The sequence below is a fragment of the Cotesia typhae genome, unplaced genomic scaffold (assembly GCF_013202065.1).
Source record: "Cotesia typhae breed Kobodo isofemale line unplaced genomic scaffold, CoteBio_Ctyphae contig_48, whole genome shotgun sequence".
NCBI classification, from domain to species: Eukaryota; Metazoa; Arthropoda; class Insecta; order Hymenoptera; family Braconidae; genus Cotesia; species Cotesia typhae.
In genome coordinates, this window is record NW_027423756.1 from 9,263,697 (window position 1) to 9,284,444 (window position 20,748).

A 20,748-nucleotide genomic window follows, 5' to 3' on the forward strand; every position below is an offset into this window, starting at 1 on the left:
TATATTAATTTTATTATAAAAAAATATTAATGATTTTTATGTTGGTATTGTAATAAGCAACAAACGAATACCTTCACTTGAATTAAATAAAAATTATTTAAATCAATTTGACCTCTTCTTCAGACAAAAAAGTACACTCTCGGAATTTTTAAAGTGTCAAGAATATTAAATTTTAATAGAAATATTTTTTTTCTCAGGGTAGCAAAAGTAAATAAAGTACTTATTCATCCTCAATAATGCTGCGCGTTAACAAGCTGGCTTATATTAACAAGTAAAAGTCATAACTTCACCATCAGAACAAACAAAAACGAAAATTAACACGGTTTTTTATCGCCATCGCAATGACAGTAGTCCAGAATTTCTGATTCATTCAAGTCACATTAGTTCTCAAGATTTGTACCGCCTACTTCTTAACCAAAGGCGGGTCCTATCTCTATGACTCAGTACCGTATCCCGGTATTTTTTATCATTATTTTTCTCATCTGGACCACAAACTTTGTCCATAATCTTGAACAAGCCAATCAACGTCCAATTGTATAAAAAAAAATTTTTTTTGAGCTCAGAATATCAATGGTTACAACCTAGTACCACAAAGTAAAAGATCTAGACATATCTTCAAAGAAGAAATGGTTTTGTGATCCCCAGTGGGAAGCTGTAAACAACTTACAACAACTTTAAAAATTTATTTTTATCATCAGAGATCTCAGCTCACTTCGAGTTCCCTCTTGTTGTCTCATACTGAGTCCTCGAGCTTCTAAAGCTAACTTTTAATCAAGACTTGTTTCTCTCCAAGTTTTTCCACTTCCACTTCCACCTGCAATCATGCAATCAGGTAGTCAGGTATGAATCTGTTGGGCTCTCATTATCTTTAGCTACGTACCTGGGAGGCGGTGGTAAGATCGACACGACAGAGACTGAATCTAAGTGAGCTCTGAAGAACAGTATTACAGAGGTTCATACGAGCTTACTCTGATCTCGCTTACCAGACAAACAGACTACGCGTACGCGGTCGTTCAATTAAAAAGATTTATTTTTAATTGGATATTTATCAACTCTTCGGTTCCTTTTGTAATTTATCTTCTTTGACAGATTTATTTATTTATCCAAGTTCAACTCCTATTTAATTGCAACAACAATGGATTTATTTTTATTGCTGTTATTTAATAAATTTTAAGTTCAATAATTACTATCACACGGCTAAAAATTGCTGTCAAAGGTGTAAACACCACGGAGTCTGAAGAAGACTCTGAAGAAGACTCTGAAGAAGAAGAAGAAGAAGAAGAAGAAGAAGTGGAGGAAAGTGTTAAAAGCTTCTTTTGGTTATTAATTTATTCCATCGTAAAGTGAAAGTATTGGTGTGTGTAATTATTGTGAAATGTTTTTTGAACAAGCTTGGATGGATAACAATATTTATACTTGTAATATTAATATTAGTGATAATAAAAGAAAAAGTAATCTTTCGTCATGTTCGTTGTGGTTAGCAGTTATTGTTTTAACGGTGACGATTAGTGAGCATGTGGTACCAGTTGGATCCTCGCGAATCAGCGGACTGTACGTGGATAACGGACAGGACCAAACGGTGGTTCACAGGGTGCTGACCAAAAGGGAAAAACGGGACGTTGAGCACGAAATATTGAACTTGCTTGGGCTCCCGGATAGACCTCGCAGTGTTATCGGTAAGATACCGCAGGTGAAGAGGTCAGCACCCAAGTTTCTGCTGGATATTTATAAAAATGCGCTTGGTGAAGACGAGGATGGGAAACCGGTCGCAACGAGGCTACATAAAACCGACGGGGAGTTCGACCTCACTGGCCAGGATCTCAGGGCCATCGACCAGAGCGATGTCATCATGACATTCGCTGCGCACAGTTGAGTACTTCCTTCAATCTTCAATAGTTTATGTTTTATTATTGCCATTGACATTTTCTGTTTTTAAGCATGCAAATATATATATATATATATATATATATATATATATATATATATATATATATATATATATATATATATATATATCATTTTTGTGTGATATTTGATATTTAAAGATAATAATGAGAGAGCGAGTTGCACCAACTTGAAGTTGTTTTTCATAGATGTAGAGAAAGTTGTACATGCAGATGATATATGTAATAAAATAATGATAAATGTTGTTATGTAATTTAAAATTTTCTTGAGCAATATGATACATACAACACAACCGCTGAATTTTCTTCGACATTAATTTACATACGTTCATGAATACATAAATCCATTAGAGATAAATTTTAAGTTTATTTGCCTTTGATGACTGGGATTGAATACATTATTATTGATTCGCGGTTTTCTCTCCAGTAAACTGACATAAAATAAATAATTGCTGGTAATTAAAAGAAAAAAAAAAACATTATCGTGAAACAAGACATCGTATATATATTCTTGGTTAATTGTTTAAATATATATATTCTGCGTGGTGATAACTTGAATAAAATTATCATAATTTATAATAAATAATTATTATTTGTTGCTTAAATATTGAGCCGTTAAATTTATCCTTATGTATGCGCGATAGTTATAATACTATATAAAATAATAAAAAATTAAAAAATAATCACACGTGGCTTTATGTGTGCATAATAAATTCACGAGCTATAACCATTATTCATTCACCTTGTGTCTTGTACACTCTGTCCTCCCTTTTAAAAAAAATTTCACTCGAAAGATAAATAATTCGATAAAAAATCGCTTATAAATCAATTCTCTTTTATTCAATCAGACAAATCATTAAGTTTTGTATTTTATTGTTTGCACAAGTAATAAAAAATAATAAACATATCAATTGAAAAAAAAAAAAAAAAAAAAAAAAAAGGCAAATTTATTGTGAAAAAATATATACTGATAAGTATATTTATAGCAAATAAAGCATTGTAAAAGTTTAACGTTTCAATTGATTTAATAGAGTTGTTTCATGTGTGTAAAAAATTTGGAAAAAATAAAAATTTTTTACACGAAATAAAATTTTTCTCGAGTGAGAATAATTTTATTAAATTAAGTTAATAGTTAAAAAAAAAGTTTTTACTTCATCCAAGACAATTTTGGTCCTTCTATATATCTTTATAGACATGTGATGATGTATAAGCTTGCTTATTTAATGTGAGTAATATGTATAAGTAAGAGGATCCGGAAATTCTTGAGATGAAGATCGACAAGCGTGTTAGATATTGATCTTGCGGCTTTGGCGTTAACCGAAAATAGAGCTATTTTCGGTGGAACGTCTGCATCATCGATGACCAAGGAGATGAGAAGAGCCTTGGGGTGGGTTATTTGGGTGTATCCACACACACGTTAACTTTCAAACTAATAAAAGGTAAAATGTCGGCAAGTTTATAAAGAAGGTCCACTACAACATATATCCCGGTCGTAATATATTATCCAGCAAAGTTCGGGCGTGTAGTGAGTTGTATACGGCGAAAGGGTTAGGGAATAAAATAAAAAAATTTTATAAAAAAGGAATATCTAAAGGAGGAAACGAGGATTAAAAAGAAATAATAAGTATAAATAATAAAAAAAGACAGGAATATTGAGTCAATATCTTTTCCTTAATAGCTCGGGGTTTTGAAACATAAAAATGTCTCAACTTGCTGCTGCAAAGGTTTTTTTTAGTTGGTGGGTCTTTAAAACGATTTTTATCCGTCGTTTTTTGACTCTCAACGAAGATTAAAAAAAATATCCAGTATAATTCGAGGTAGAAAGAGAGAGTTTAAAGTTTAAAAAATGAAAAAACAAAAAGCATCATCTGAGAGAGATCCGAGAAAACGGTCCCGGGGGCCGAACTATTCGAGACCACCCTGAGTGCCTGAGAGAGCTCGTCCGGGTCTCAACTCACCTTTTGGCTCTTAGCTCTTAGCTGTTATACAGCAATCAGGTGGTGTGGTGTAGTTGTCTACCCGGGAATAAGAATGCGACCATACAGCAGCAGCAACAGCAGCAGCAGTTACGGTAGAAGGAGAAATAAGAAAAACTAAAAAATTTTTATGCTCTTGTCTTATCCAAGCTGGAAACATTAGGCATTACTTAGGCACCACCCGGGGGAGCACCGTCCGGTTTGCTTGCTTTCTATATTCGGTCTCTTTCGAGGGGGCGGTGGTCAGTTAAGCGGCATATGAAACACTGAACACAGGATGATGGGAACCAACTAGCCTCTGACGATTTCACGCTGCGAATCCTCATCCGCAGCTCGTTATGTGATTAGGGACTTTTAGAATCTGACCTGCTGCATCATGATATGCTCTTTGTTTTATCTTCTTTATTTTTATTTTATTTTATTTTATTTCTCTTCTATGCGCTGCATTATTGTGGCTATGATTTATTAATTTGCCAAACGACCATATAAATCACTGTTACATTTGAATTTAATCATTACAAAAGATCATAATAAAAATCATTTTATTGTTTTATTGCATTTGATTTGGGTCTTTATTACTTGGGCTAAATGGATGGAGCGTGTTGTGAAACTCCAAGGATTGCACACCACGTTTATGTTATGATTGAGCAACAACCATACAATGTAATGTGAGACAAAATACATGTGTAGTTTTATTTTTTATTGTGTATCCATAGTTGAATGAAAATTTATTTATCAATGGTCTTTTAATCTGCTGTGAATGAAAGTACTGAATTGATACTTGGGAAACTTCAAATCTGAAGAATGTATCTTTTTTTTTTTTTCTTATCATATATAATTGGAAGTTAATTTTATGGAAATAAAATCATTCTGATACAGATTTTTTGCTTACATCGTATCTATCAACATCGGATTTCACAGTAAATTTAATTCTTTTGGATTATAAGCTTGATATTCATTTTCAAGTCAGAGTATTAAAGATATACTTCAACATAACTGATTTAATAATCATATTTTATAAATGAGCTTGGATAATTTAGTTAATAGTAGGGAATTGCTTAAAATTTTTGTGAACCTAAAATTATACTGTATATAATTTTAAATCTTCACTCGTTCGGAAATTCTAAAAATTTACATAAATAGTGATTTATATCCCGAGTTTTACGTTAAAAATTTTTCATTTAAAAATTTTATTGCAATAAAAAAAAATATCCTTTGACTGATTTTCACCAAAAATATTTTTTAATTTGTGCAATTTTAACTAATGAATTCTCTAATAAACGTTCTACGTAATTGCTTATGGCTTTATTATTGTTTTAACTCGGAATATATAACATATATCTTAGACTAAACTAACAATAGAACTTGTCTGATTTGTAGATCATCACGTTCCTGGTGTGCGGCACGAGCGTGGCAAAAGGCTGTGGTTCGACGTGTCTGAGGTGCCCCCCGGAGAGCACATAATAGGCGCCGAGCTACGACTCTATCGCACAATGGAAATTAAACATCGGAGAAATCGCGGTTCACTTATGGTCACGGTATATCGCGTTATACGTGCTGATGAGGGGTATGCATATTTAACTCTACTTTTTAATATCTCAATAACTTTATTTTTAACTTTATACTTTCAATTACTTCCACTTTGCATATTTTCAAAACACTAATTATTTTTAGATTTTCTATGTAAAAATTACTCTCTCTGTTTTGCAAACAACTCGATATTGAAAATAATTTCTTACCAGATATTTAAAAAACACAATTTACAAAAATAAACCATTGAATTTTAAAAATAAGAACAGAACACCCATGAAGAAATATTTCTATTCAATGGATACCAAACTAGACCTTTTTACCTTCGGCTACCAAGAATTAGCTATGATTTTAAACATCATCTTGTTCTTCCTAATTAGACGTTCGAACATTGTAAAAAAACCTTCGAAATGTCTATACCTGAACCATACCTCTATCTCTTAGAGTTTTGATCTAAAGACCAAGATTTGATCTTGTGAAAATAATTTCAAGGTTTTGCCCACCGACTGTCAATCACTTAAACATCTTTTTTTGGACCCATAAAATATAGACAATAACAAATATATATAATATATAATATATTTATCAAAATATTTGAATAAATCCTAAAAATGGTTTAGTTACAGTTGAATAACCTTGTCCTTCACCTTTCGTGTGGCCGCTCAAAAAAATAAAAAAATAGAGCAATGAATTGTCTCGTCAAAGTAATAACACGACAGGAAACAATATTCCGTAAATTGAAATAAATTAACCGAGCAGACACTCTACTCTACTGGTCGGTAGCTCAACTATGTATATACCGATGTCGTTCAAAATAATTTATCCTACGCAGTTGATGTACACGCATTGTTGCGTCTTTATCTTAATCTTCGTCTCAAGTCTTGACTCATTTGTAATATGAATGCGCAATATTTAATTAACGGTGTAACGAGACTCGACGGCGACGTTTCTATTATTTTATACATATATTGCTGTGTGCTCTTTATTTTAACTTGCTTAGCATTAATCTCTTATTTCAAAGGATACTGATTTTAATTAAAAGACGATGTTACTTCATGCTGTTTAATTTTGTAATCCTTATGAAATACCTTTCAGATGTTTATTTATAATTAAATTCCTTCGAAAAAATAATTGAACTTTTGCGAGCTTAAATTGTTTATTTATGCACCTAATTGACTAATTTTTTTTTTTTTTAATTATTTATTTATTTAGGAAGAAAGAATTACAATATGTTGATTCAGTCAACACGACTACTGGAAAGGAAAGTTGGCTAACGTTAAATGTTAGCGCGGCACTTCAACACTGGGTAAATAATCCTGAAGGAAATCGTGGGCTTTATCTTTCCGTTCATCCGGCAGATCGGTCTGGTAAGATTTTTATTGTTATTATTATTAACAAGAAAGATCACAACAAATACTAATATTTTTTCTCATGTCATTTAAAAGAAGAATGTTTGGTATTTCTTCAGGGAACTACCAATGAGTCATATTTTTTTGTCCATCTATTAAAAACTAATAAACATTATTTTTTTTACAATAAGTAAATTAACTATGCAAATTAATTCACACGGGAATATTGAAATTAGCATACCAATAAATAATAAAGATTTGTTTTTTATGAAAATATATTTTTAAATTTGCGTAATAGATTTAAAAGTAAATGTTTGTAGATGACAAGACGATAAAACTCAATGAATTAAATTCCGCCACCGAATCACCGGAGAAAGAGAGATATAAGATAACAAGTTGAGGCAAGTTTATACCGTCAACTTTATATATATATATATATATATATATATATATATATATATATATATATATATATATATATATATATATATATATATATATATATATATATATACCATGGGATGGATATATAATAAAGTAAAAGGGGCTTTGAGGATCGTAGATACTATTCAGGATCAGATAAGAAAGTGGATACACCTGTTGAGTGTATCCGCGACTTAACTCTACTCGAGACGCAATCCCACTCATTGTTTATATGCCTGAGTAAAATCCTATCCAGCATCCTGTCCAGTTATTTTTAAACTCTCAATCATTGACCTTAACAATAATAAACAAACTCACTTGTACTGCACTAGTATATAGTTGTATGCTTTTAAATAAAATATACAGATATTATACGAGTTTTAAATGAATTCAAGTAACGGGTTGTACGAGAAGAAATCAATTTGCCACACCTAAACAATTTTGTCTCCACTCTCTCATCGATCTCTCTACTTTGTCTTTCTTGTAGATATCTTCAGAGCTACCTCTCGTTATTCGCGTTGCTTCTGTATATATAGATATATTTGTTGATGAACCCCTCCAGGTGACTTCTGGTAACCGGTTTACCTTTGATCATTCAATATACCTAGACATCGGTACACAATATATCCTATAAGTCACATACTGAAATATACTAATATATACCAATATTGTTGTGATATTTATAAAAATAGATGCTTCTAGAACAACAACCATCATGGTAATGATATTGTTAACCAATTTCATTCTTCAACTTCATGTATGAATAAAAATAATTTTAATTTCTTTTTGTGTGCTTCACAATATGCATTACTTGCATCGTTTAAGCTAGCTACATACTTTCGAAAGCTAAAATCTTTCTTATTTTATTTTATCGGCTCAAGTATTCAAGGTATTTAAATATTACACTTTTATTGCCACCCACATATTTAGATAATTATTCATTTTCTCACACAATTTAGTATCTTATCGAAATTAAGTGGTGCTGAGAAAGATATATCTTTAATAAATTAGAAAAAAATTTAGACTTTTAATTTCTTCAAAATTTCATATCATATGAGATACTTTCTTTTGAAATTTTACTCAAAAAAAAATTTTTTTTTTTTTCAATATGTATCAATACCTAAATGAACACAATTACATTTATATTTATAAACTGTTTTTAATAAACTTCTTATAAAAAAATGTTATGTAAGTTTTGAGTTATAAAAAATCAGAATTGATTATCATTTGCCAGGTGTGATATATAATTGAATGTTAGTATCATTAATATACATATTAATAATTAATAACTAACTTGATTTATGTATATACAAATATAAATTTATAAATAGGTATGTTAAATGATTTTATAAATAAATGTTATAGTATATTATTAAAAATTGCGTATGAAAATTCGTCGAAGAGAACGTATCAAGCAGTATACAAAACCGCAAGGGTGTTGAGAGTTAACTCTTAATAGCTGATATTTATATGAAGGTTGACTATTAATAACCGTAACCGTGCACATATGACGCTTTGAAATACTTGTAATTATTTCTTACACATTTCTACCTGATGATAATAATAGTAATAATGATAATAAAATGTTTTAAGCGTAAATATTATGTGTATATAATTATAATGCAATTTCACATGAAATAAACTATAAGATCATAAACTTTTATCTGTAATCTCAATTATAGGCTTAAGACTGCTCAGAAGAGATAAATAATACATCAATCACTGTTATTTTTTAAGTGAGACTAACTAATGAATGGAGAAAAATTGTAATTTATATGCCTTAATTTGACATAATAATTTGATTACAGTGCATGAAATGAGGCCGGAAGACGTTGGCATCGTTGGATTTCGCGGCGATGTCGACAAGCAACCGTTCATGGTTGGATTCTTCAAAAGCTCGGGGATGCGTGAGAAAAAAGTTCGGCAAAAACGTGACGCGAGGAGACGAAGGAAAAGTGATGCTTCACCACTTGATTATCGCAATCCGTATACGGGTAATAAATTTTATTTTTATTAAATAAAAATGACTGACGTAATTCAATAACGTTTAAATTGATAAAAAAAAATTTTTTTTTTCAGATCCAACTATTTATAACAGTCGTACATGCAGAATTCAAACGCTGTATGTTAGTTTCCGAGATCTGCAATGGCAGGTAATTTATGATAATATCTCTAATAAATATATGAACTAGTTTACATGACTGTCCTTAATTAATTTAATTACTTATTTATTTGTTATTAATCTGTGACTTTAATCAATTATTTAATTAACGAATTGAATATATATAGTAAAGTATAAATATTTATTATTATTTTTTTTTTTTCAGGATTGGATTATAGCTCCGGATGGATACGACGCTTATTATTGTAGCGGAGATTGCAATTTCCCATTAAACGCTCATATGAATGCTACGAATCATGCGATAGTGCAGACTCTCGTCCATTTAGTCAGCCCAGGAAAAGTCCCTAAACCTTGCTGCGCACCAACTAAACTTTCACCAATTTCAGTTCTTTATTTCGTCGATGAGAGTAACGTCATACTTAAAAAATATAAAAATATGGTCGTGAAAAGCTGTGGATGCCATTAGATTTTATCTTTTGTTTAATAAAAATTAAAAAAAAATGAAAATTGAATATTAAGATAAATAGAATGAAACATTTATAAGCGTACTCTCGATGTAATTTGTTTGATATTTATTTATTAAGTGATTCAATTACCAAGACAATCCAAACATAAGATTATTGGGTAGATCAGGTGAGAGTTAAAATTATTACGGTAATAGCTAGTTTTTCCCTGATTAAAAAAAAATTTTGAGACAAAGGAAAAAGTATTGAAAAGAATTGGTTTTCTAGTCAATCCAATTCTTTTCAATAATTTTTTATTTGTCTCAATACTTTTTTTTATTCAGGGTTTAGCGATATCACCCGTGTTTCAATCCGTCGACGACGATAGAACAAGGGCTTTTTCTATGATTTTTACCTTTTTTCCCTCGCCACTATAAAAAAAAAAAAAAAAGCGGTAATAAAAAGGGTCTAGATGTGAAAAGAGCTAAATAGCGAGCACATAAAAAGTACAGTAACTGCAGCACTCAACTGGAGGATCCGTTTCAGCCAAAGCGAAAAAGGAAAAAAAAAATACAAATAAATGTATTAGTAAATAGTAGAGGTGACTATTATATGACGTGAAGAACGAAACAAAGCTATTAACTGTTAATTGTTACTTTGTAATAATTAAATGTAAATTTAATTGTTAAAAGAGTTCTACGGGAAATCTTGTGTGAAGAACGATGAGAGATACGAGGTACAACGTATTTCAAAAAATTTCAAGGGTCGCAATGGGCAAAAGCAAAAAAATAGTTGACTTTGATAGATAATCTAAGAAAGGGAAAAAAGAGTAAGATAAAAAAAATCGGAGGGAATATGGACACGTCGAGAGATACGCAGAGTCCTTTAAAACACTGAATACAAATAAAACCCCGATGATTATTATTATTATTATTATTATTATTATTATTATTATTAAAATATTTATTTAAATTTAAAAATTACTGGGTGTCAAGTTGACTGCACAGTATTTATTTATCTTGAAAAATTATTAGTTAATCACTAACATGTTTTTCTCTCTATTATTCATTTATTGCCATATAGACCATAGATTATTTTTTCAAATTTATATTATAATGCTGTTTAAAATATTATTTTATTTTCTTATTTAATAATTAATGTTAAAATATTATTAAGATTTTATTATATATTACATATACCAATATTTTTAATTTTATTTGATATTTTATAAATAATTTTTTCCTAAATTAAAATAATAAAATTAATTATAAAAAAAAAATTATCATCATCAGGGTACGCAACAGTGATTATGATGTAAATAAATTCTCAATTATGTAAATACGTTTTTATAAACGTTAACCTATGTATTATTTAAATGATAAAATTTACTTTTAATATGTAAAAATTAAATTTTATATTTTTACTTCAATAGCTTAAATATTTACATTGAATAATAATTAATAATTAGTCAGCAACAAATTTAACTTGAAAATAATTATTTATTAAAACATTTCTTACATAAATTTACATTATTAAATACAGATAGGTATAAATAAACAATCAAATTTTATCCTGAGTTTAATTATGAGCTCATATGGAATTTTAACACACATGTTCAATTATTGTGATGATCATAGGTGTAAATATATATATATATATATATATATATATATATATATATATATATATATATATATATATATATATATATATATATATATATATATATATATATATATATATATATATATATATATATATATATATATATTATTCTCAAGGAACAGAATTTGATATTATCTATTAATACTTACCATTTTTTGAGATCATACAAAAATTTCCAAAAGTAACAATAAAATAAATTTATCCCTACTGTGAGCAAGTAAGTGATGCCATCAGTAATTCCATTTTATTCAAAAAAGACTTCCCCTCCATTTTATCCCATTGGACTTCTTTAAATGGCCCGCACTGATGTTCCCATTTACGTTCACGTACAACTTGCCCCGGATAGAAATCCGTTCTCGGGGAATGCGAAGTCGAGACTTGGACACCATTTTGAGCATTACAGCGAACTGCGATCATACGGTCGCCATTGGGGGAAGCTAGAAGACAGCTTTTGGCATTGCCCAGTGGTTCAACAGGACCTAAACCGAGATGTGAGCTGTTTGCTAAAAATTGCCAGCCCATACACTTGGCTAAATTTTGCACCGCCAATATTTGATGCTGAGTTATCTAAACAGAAATAAAAAAAATATACAAATAAATAAATATTTTTGTCGTCATAAATTAAAAAATAAAAAAATATAATTAATAAATAATTTTAATAATAACTTGACAAAGCAGTAAATTACGAAGTTCTTGCGGTTCATAGCTCATGTGCATAACTCTGCCGTCTCTACAGACACACTTGAATGTTTTTTCGTAAACATAGATGGCCAGGGAAGTACGACAAACAGTGTCATAACCGTCAGTCCATATATTTATTTTAACACAGGCGAGTGTCGGTGTACTCAGCGCATTCCAGTGCGAAACAATTATTGGATCTTTTACGTCTTTAGCGATCGAATCCAATACAAAGGCAGCGCGTCTTCTCATTATGTAATGTTGAGTTTGTTTGATTATTTGCTCTAGGATCGTTTGACTCTTGGTCATTTCTACAAGTTCGTAGCGATCAGCAGCGGTTGGCCCAGCAATACAGCGGCGTTTGCTCGGCCAAAATTGACCCGATGACGGATGGGGAAAGGAGTGATGACTATTTTTATAGTGAACTTCTCTTAGCAATTGATGAAGCGAATGCTCAAGGACGTGGTCATGTTCAGCGGTGTTTGTTGAAGTTGAAGGTGCGGAGGCTGAGGTTGACGTAGATGTTGATTTTTTATTGTCAGTAGCGCTGTGACCATGACACAGTGCAATTACTAAATGAATATTTGGAAAAATAGAAGCTGTTATTTGGTTACCGACTACCAAATGTGGAATTGATGCATGTGACTGTATAGCTTCACGTGCTAATTGGTTAAACAATTCCTTGCAAAATAATACATTTTGCGCGGCTTCTAGCTTTTGTTGCCAGTCCATGTCGCTGTCAGGTTTTGCCGTATTCGAAGGCGATAAATTTAAATTGAAATTGCACAAATCTTCTTGATCTTTTTGGCACAAAACTTTTATATAAGCAACGCCTTGCAATTCACTTGGAATAGACACTCTAAGTGATGAGGTCTTTGGTGGTGATGATAATGTTCCTGATTGGCTCGCAGAAGGAGAGCTCGATTTTGAAAGCATTGCTGCATTTTCATCGTCGTCTGCTTTAGTTACCTCAAATATTCCCGCTTGAGCATATTTAGAACCAGCTGTTCGGTAACTTAAATCACCAATTATTGAGTTGGATACTTTTTTCAAACGCCAATTCTGACGGAGTCGCAGTAACTCGACGTGGAACTCAGAAGTTAATCTATTCGCGGCTACGTCATTCCGGCTGTTTTTTAGCCGTTCAACAGCACTGAACAAGACACTGGTTGCACCCTCCAAGGCTTTTTTACTCGCGTAAACATGAGCCATTGTCTTCTCTTCTCTTGTAGGATTTAAAGACGCAACTGGGTCCAATACCATGTATCGTTTGTCTTTCACCACCGCCAGGACATCATGTAAAACACATATCTCTGTATACGCATTTCTGTTTTCAAAAGAAAAATTATTTATTAGAATTTAGTAAATAAAAAAAAATTTTTTGAGATAGGATAGTCAACGAACGTACTTTAATTTTGTTCTTATACTATCGAAGGGTAGTAAAGAAGTTTGAGATGATTCTTTGGAATCTTGTTTATTGTAGTTTTCACCATCTTCCCCAGCTTGATCATCATTTATGTCATCGGTATCCGAAGTTGAGCTATTTGTTTTGTTGAAATCTATTTTTTGTGCAGTTTTTGCTAAATTCTCAGATAGTGTAAGTGGCCTGAAATGCAAAACAATTATAACAATAAAGGTAAACACACAATAAGGTTATACATTGTGACATGCAACTATTACTAATAATATGTATATATATATATTTTTAAATTTATAAAAATAATCTTACGTTTGATAAATTTCTTGTCCATCGTAAGTGATTTCTTGAATTTGATTTTCACATGGAGCTTCCACAGAAATGTTTATTGATGTCACCATTGTAATTACAAATTTAGTTAACCTCTACACTTTACACTCCCGATATTATGAATAGTTTGCGTACAAACAAGAAAAAAATTTTTTTCTTTGAATTATTTAAACCGTTCGAAGAAAAATCGGCGCAAAAATTATTGATAATTTAAAAAAATTTACAAGTTTATTACCATAAATAAACTTTTTATCAACTATCAAATTGTAAGTGTGTAAACAACTTAAGCAACACATAAATACATGACTAAAAACATTGAACCTCGCAAAGAGATTTTGACTCTAATGCCATCTGCATATACATGAAATTGAAAATTTCAACCCTCGCAAAGCTTAATAAAATAATAAATTAAATTTTTTAACTATTAAATACTTAAAATAATAATCAAAGTACTGCAAAACATGGTATATAAAATTTTCTTTTGAAATATAAATCTTTTGATAACAGAAAAATATTGAAAAAATATTAAATCATGCACTTGTTTGCTCACCATATCAAGAAATGTCTAGAAGGCTCGACGCTTAACTAGTATTTTCTGAAAACAAAATTTATTTAATTATTAAACCATTTTTTTTACATTTATCGAATGTGTAATTTACTTACCTTGACAGTCGTTAGAATCTTGACTTCAACTTCAGGAAGAAAGATTCGTACACTCCAACACTTCACTACACTTTACTTACATATTTATAACTGGCACTAAAGAACTTGACACTGTAATAATTATTTTTACATCACTGTCATTAATAAGCAAACTTTTTTTTTTAATTAAGAAACTTTTAGCAATCTTAGAAATATTAACTCAATAATTTTTACTATGCGGCTCCGCGAAATAATTCACTACTTGACGAAATCAGTCGTTCTAATCGGATACTGTTCACGACTTCCCAGCCAATGAGATATCGATACATTGCCATAAGAGTAACGGTTAGTCAAAATGGCCGACAACCTCTATATATATTTTTTAAAAGTGTAGTATTTTACATAAAAAATTCCAAGGAACTAAAAAGATAATTTTGACAAAAAAAACTGTATTTAGAAAAAAAAATAATTAAAAACATCTATATAAACATTATTGAAATGTATTCATATGAAAACTTGAAATTGTTTATAACACTGAAGTTAGCCGTCAGCTGTTGATTTAAAAAATTTTTTTAACCAATTAATTACAATAAAAAAATGCTTCCAAAAATTTTCACTTGTAATTTTTATTAATTTTTACATGTGAAACTTTTTAATAATTAAATTGCTATAAAATTCTAAAAAAATTTTGAATATCTGTCAACTTCAGTGTCACAATTTTTTTACTTTCAATTTGTTAGAATAAAAATTTTAAAAATTGTCACCTACTTTGACGATTATTAATTAATTTTAAATAAGTAGCCACTTTTTTTTTATTTCATTTAATTTATAATATTTATGTTAGTAAATAAATTTTATTAAAAAAAAAAATATTTGAATTTCAGTTAATTCCATCGCGCATCAACAGATACCAGCTCAGTTGCGTCAAAGAACTCGCGGTGAAGTAAGTAACGCGACAGCGAGCAGAAACTATAACACGCGAGCGCGATGAATCGATAGTACACTGACTCGAGTGCGTTAAATTTTGTCGTTCCAAAATATACAACACAACTATCGACGATATCGTTTCGTTTTTTTCACAACGATGGTCGGCGAACGTGTGTTCTGTGAACATGGAGTATCATAAAGACTCGTATAATTATTCGCGTTGACAACAGGATTTTGTGGTGATATTATTGTCACACTTATCCCATTAACGTACAGAGCGATCAATCTAAATCCATAAATACTAATTATAGCTTTATTTAACAAATATTGTCCTCAAAGTGACAATAGTGTGCTGTGTGTTGGTCGTTGAAAAATAGTTTTATTATCAGTGTGTGCTATTTCTCCAAAGAGTGTTGTACATTGTCAAACATCATTGTGTTTATTTATTACCATTATTATTTATTATTACAGCTATCTTTATTAAGAAAACCAAATAAAGTTATCTCAGCAGCGTTTACCAGCCCCGTCAGTCATCCTAAATAATTATTATTTCATAGTAAATATATCGCGAGCAGGTACGCCCATTTACGGTTTCGCATTCCTTATTTTATGTTTACTTTATTTTTTATTCATTACATACTTATTAGTGATTACTTAAATATATCGTCGTTAATGAAGAAAATATCTGTTTGCCGTGAGATATGTACAGTTTCAGCGAATCACTAATTGATTTTTTTTATCAACGATGACATTATGGATATTTGTATAAATATACATCAGGAGCATGTTAATAAAAAGGTATAGAGGCCACGAGGTGGACCTCTCCCTTAACATTACTTGGATTATCTGTTATATATGTCTATACGTATGTATTTAATACACGTAAGTTGATTTCTCTTCAGCATCGCGGACAGAAGAGAATCGTGCCACTTTCGTTTGGGCGCAAAATCGATAGACGTTCACATCATCACATTGTGTGCATCACTAGTTTATCTCATTCTTATTCTCATTAGTACTTTTATTTATCAGAATTATTCAAAGGATATCTTCAGACTTTTCAATTACTTTATTTATAAATACTACTTTATACTTCAACGATTTTTATTATTTACTAGTTCACAACTTGGCTTTATACTATAAAAACACAAATTTGTTACATTTAAATTGCTCTCATTGATAAAATAATACTTCATTATTATCTCAGTAATTTTATTTTATAGTAACATTTTAAATAAATAAATTTTATTTTAATTTAAAAATCAAAAATATTGAAGAAAAAATTATGTTTTATATAGTCAAATGTCAAAATTGCATCATTTTCGAAAATTTTCATATTCATTATTTTATGATGCACTCTAATGCTTTATACGGTGATATAAATATATAAAATAGTAGTTGCCATTTAATTTACACGATTTCAAGGCCGTGATGTTATAAGTTTGATGTAATTGCGTGAGGTAAATAACAAGTACTATAAAACTTTTTAATCGAGGTCTATCAGTACCACCACTAGAGTTTATTTGTGTTAAATAGTTCTACAGATACTAAAAATAATCACATAAATATATGTGTACATAATGTCATCGTTCGATAACTAATTACTCGAATGATATCTCAAAGACCCAGATATTTTATTAATTTTAAGGTAATTTACAATGAAAAAATAAATAAAATAAAATGTATACTTATTTATTTAGTTCTGAGTAATCGCAAGTGATCCTGAAGACAAAGGAGTGGAAGATAAAATATATATTACAATGACTAGGTCAAGGACCAGAAAGATTAAAGGCTAGACGAAATAAAAATTGCTGGATAAAATTTTAAAAGAAAATCAACTGATGATTCTGTGACCCACGTGAATGTGGGGTACGATATCGCGGTTATTCGCGACGAAGCCAAGGTCATCGGTGAGATCACCAGAACCCGGTGAGGAAGCCGTTGCTGCTGCTGAGGAGGAGGAAAGGAATTATTATTACTACAATAACAGCGATCCAGCGTGTAAAAATTTAAACGGCGTGCCTCAGGCCGAGCTGGCTGTCCATGTTTTCGAATCGATGGACCGTAACATGGGAGACGACCGACGACCGAAAGGTGGTCCTGGTGATCATGGAGTTACCGATAATGAACACTTCTCCGATGCCTATGACACACGTCAGGTGAGTAATCATTTTAACAATGCCTCTTATGTTCGTCTAGAGATAATCAGAGATTAAGTGGACGTTGACTTCTAATTACAATAAATCCTGCAAAATATTTACTAGTAGAAAAATAATCAGTAAAAGTTCAAGGACAAATGCCTTGAACCTTTCAACGAATCATCATATACGTTGACAACCAGTTCTGAAGCTGCTCAAGTGAAAGATCGTGCTCGGAATTGCATATGTACGTATAATGCTGTGCATTTAAAATCACAGCCTGATGTCGTTATTTTCCAACACATAATCGTGGGTCTCGATGGCTTTCGAGCTTGAGACGTATATATGTGTGTCTATATTGCTGCAGCAATACCCACTTCCTGTGGGCAAGGTTTTATAATTATTTATTTAACCATCTTGATACACATTGCATTGTATTACATAGGTGCCTTCTTGCACGTATGTATTTTCCTGATTACGCTATTATGTTTATGGGTGCGTTTATTTTGTCAACATGTTGCTGTCGTTAGTGGTACTATTGTCTATTTTATTTATCAAATACATCTTTAAAAACCGGGATACATCGTCGAAAGAATTAAAGGTTAATATTTTAGTTATATTTAAAAAAATAAATTCTTCAACTTTGTAATACTCGAGATGCTGTATCAAGTCACGAGTCATAAGAGTATCAAATATTTAGCTGATTTAAACTCGGTAGAAAATTTTTTTTGTATACTTAATAATACGTTTGAATTATCTATGGGCTTATTTTTCTAAAGAAAAATAAAAAATGTATTCTTAAATTGTCGCAATATCAAATCGATAGTCAGGTGACCTCATTATTATGACGAGTATTTGGCTATTGTCCAGCTGGACATTTTACTGTCGTCATAATGATAATCCTATGGGATAAAAGTTATTTTATTAATAGGTGAAAGTGTTTAATCAATGTTACTGCCAAAGTAAATTTTTATGGTATTATATTAAGTTGTCAAGTTAAACATAAATTAAAAATTAAATTATCGATTTTAAAGTATCATTGAATAATTATTTAGTTTTAGTAAAGATAACTCCGTAATTAGTATTTTCACTTACACAATCCGATTACTATCTGATTATTCATGCCAAAAATGTATAATTCAATCACTAACTGTATGTACATACTAATAAATTAAGTTTATAAATTATTCATGTAAATATTGCTTTATATAGAAATTTGAAATTCTAAAATTCAATTAAATTTTTTATTTGTTTTGAAGAAAATGAGTTTTCAGTTAAATTACCTTTATAAACACCTCGCCTATAAAGAGTAATACAAGTCTTTTGTACGAACAATTGAATATATCGATAATCGATAATAATGTTCACCATTCATTCATAAAATTTTGTTACAAATAGTATCTGTTTTATTTAATTTGATTTATTTATTATTTTACTTACACTGAAGTTATAAAATAAATTTTATATCACTGAAAAAGTAACAAAAACAAATTTGTTATCAGCTTCTTATCTAAATAGGAAATTGTAAATCTTCCATATCCTGTTGTATTTTGACGACTAAAAGGATTTAAAAACTTAATATTTTAAATACACGTTTATAAAAAATGAATCATCTTTGGTTTTCTGCCCATACCGCGTCTATAAATTCACGCTTTCATTGATCGCTCTCAATGATTCATACTTGATACTTATCCATTAAATCTCTTTTTTATTACGTTATAATACCAAGCAAAAAGTTTGTTCATTGAACTATTTGACAAAATTCATTAACAATTTTTTTTTTTTTTTCAGTAAAAAAAAATTATTTCTCACTCAACAATAAATGGAGTGTATGTAGCAATAAATTACCGAGACAAAATGTCCCTACTTAGACAATATTTGACTGAAGACCTCTTAGATCTTCTAAGAATTTACATAGTATTTACGTATAATAGTAAAAACACAACTAAGCACTGTTGTTAGCTTGAGAATCAAGGCTCGACTGGCACGTTCTCTTTAGAATTGTCTCCCTCCTCGACTACAACATGTATTACTCCTTTCAGTACTTCCCTGAAGAACACCTTTTGTATATGATACTAGTCAGTACTCAGTTCTAAAGTAACCAAGCCAGAAGAGCTTGTCCATTTGTATTGGCAGTCTGTCGTTTTAACTTCTTCGTCTTCCGTTTGGTCTTCGTGTTTTACACTCGGCTAAAAAATATTTAATTGAAAGTTATTATTAATATACAAGTGAACTTCCTGAACTTTTCCTTCTCAAAACTTACCATGGATACTTATATTTTTGGATAAATATTTCACCGTGACGTGATATGTGTTGTGATGAAATAAAAAAAAATATCTTATCTATGGTTTTAAAGTTTAAAATATTTGTGGTTTATATATATGTATTAAATATATTAAGTTACAAGTTATTAAATGGCAAGTGAAGTTATGCTTGCGTTAAGGACGACGCCAAAGGCGTCATGTGAAAAAGACATTGACGACATCAGGGATTTATTCAGAAATGCTTCCGTCTCAACCATTTATGTGAGTTCTCGATTAGACAGACTTATTTTTTCCTACGTATTTTTTTTTTTTTATAGTTGACAACTGATTACAAGGCTAGACACAAGGTTCACAAATAGACATCGCTTCTTTAAATATAAATCCTTTGAAATGAAAAACTAGGATAAGAATACCAGTACAATATTTTTGTAGAAAAAATTAAAGTTTTAAAAATATCTTTTAGTCTTGATCTGGATGATTTCGATGTTGAGAATTCGAGTAAATAAATTATTAAGTTTATTATTTATTGTATCATGACCAAGAATGGGAATGTCAAGGTGAAATTGTCATTCTTGCAGAACGGTCACGTGCAAAAATATATAAAAAGATGGTGGAGGAGGAAGAGACACTTGATACCTTATTTGATTACTAGTTAGACAAGTTTAATCTCCCTGGGAACGATAAAAATGTTTTTACAGTCATCAATTTTTCTACATTCATTTTGTTCATAATTTTTCTTTAAAGATACACTTCAAGCTAATTACTCACCTGGTTCTTGAAATTTTGTTTGTTTTTCAAATGAGTTTTTTAGTACGCCAGTAATAAAAAGAAGCTAAATTTTTCTTTGTATTGACCATAAAAGAAGTTGAAATGCGATAAGAAAAATTGAACAAGTCTTTACTTTGAATAGTGGTGTATTGTACAGTACAATAGAATAATAAAA

The 20,748-nt window shown here is 30.2% G+C and overlaps 3 protein-coding genes across 7 annotated transcripts in view; 2 read left to right on the forward strand and 1 right to left on the reverse strand.

Moving 5' to 3' along the window:
* Positions 1-927: 927 nt before the first annotated feature.
* On the forward strand, positions 928-10,918 carry Gbb (glass bottom boat). The gene is made up of 6 exons (XM_074246154.1): positions 928-1,868; positions 5,261-5,447; positions 6,623-6,777; positions 8,991-9,176; positions 9,262-9,335; positions 9,510-10,918. The coding sequence occupies exons 1-6, from the start codon at positions 1,376-1,378 to the stop codon at positions 9,768-9,770; spliced, it is 1,356 nt and encodes a 451-aa protein (XP_074102255.1). The 5' UTR covers positions 928-1,375; the 3' UTR covers positions 9,771-10,918.
* Positions 10,919-11,502: 584 nt separating this feature from the next.
* On the reverse strand, positions 11,503-14,111 carry LOC141529323 (mediator of RNA polymerase II transcription subunit 17-like). The gene is made up of 4 exons (XM_074245824.1): positions 13,820-14,111; positions 13,499-13,696; positions 12,079-13,417; positions 11,503-11,979 (listed from the first exon to the last, which is right to left on the reverse strand). The coding sequence occupies exons 1-4, from the start codon at positions 13,906-13,908 to the stop codon at positions 11,617-11,619; spliced, it is 1,989 nt and encodes a 662-aa protein (XP_074101925.1). The 5' UTR covers positions 13,909-14,111; the 3' UTR covers positions 11,503-11,616.
* Positions 14,112-15,546: 1,435 nt separating this feature from the next.
* Patronin (calmodulin-regulated spectrin-associated protein patronin) overlaps positions 15,547-20,748 on the forward strand; it is a 28,773-nt gene continuing 23,571 nt past the window's right edge. For 3 of the 5 annotated variants that reach the window (XM_074245699.1, XM_074245700.1, XM_074245701.1), the window contains exons 1-2: positions 15,547-15,981; positions 17,104-17,562. In XM_074245699.1, the coding sequence (XP_074101800.1) occupies positions 17,266-17,562 (297 nt within the window). In that variant the 5' untranslated portion in view covers positions 15,547-15,981; positions 17,104-17,265. Of the gene's footprint in view, positions 15,982-17,103; positions 17,563-19,824; positions 20,067-20,748 lie in introns of those variants that run through there. The other 2 variants (XM_074245702.1, XM_074245703.1) reach the window with 2 other exon arrangements.

What these genes read in the sequence shown, in the direction of transcription:
- LOC141529323 (XM_074245824.1), bottom strand. Translation starts at nt 13,908, where the DNA reads ATGGTGACATCAATAAACATTTCTGTGGAAGCTCCATGTGAAAATCAA. An exon ending in GGACAAGAAATTTATCAAAC is followed by an intron (nt 13,697 to 13,819) that starts GTAAGATTATTT and finishes TTTGCATTTCAG; the next exon opens with GCCACTTACACTATCTGAGA. An exon ending in GTAATTTACTGCTTTGTCAA is followed by an intron (nt 11,980 to 12,078) that starts GTTATTATTAAA and finishes ATTTCTGTTTAG; the next exon opens with ATAACTCAGCATCAAATATT.
- Gbb (XM_074246154.1), top strand. Translation starts at nt 1,376, where the DNA reads ATGTTTTTTGAACAAGCTTGGATGGATAACAATATTTATACTTGTAAT. An exon ending in CATGACATTCGCTGCGCACA is followed by an intron (nt 1,869 to 5,260) that starts GTTGAGTACTTC and finishes TCTGATTTGTAG; the next exon opens with ATCATCACGTTCCTGGTGTG. An exon ending in TTATCGCAATCCGTATACGG is followed by an intron (nt 9,177 to 9,261) that starts GTAATAAATTTT and finishes TTTTTTTTTCAG; the next exon opens with ATCCAACTATTTATAACAGT.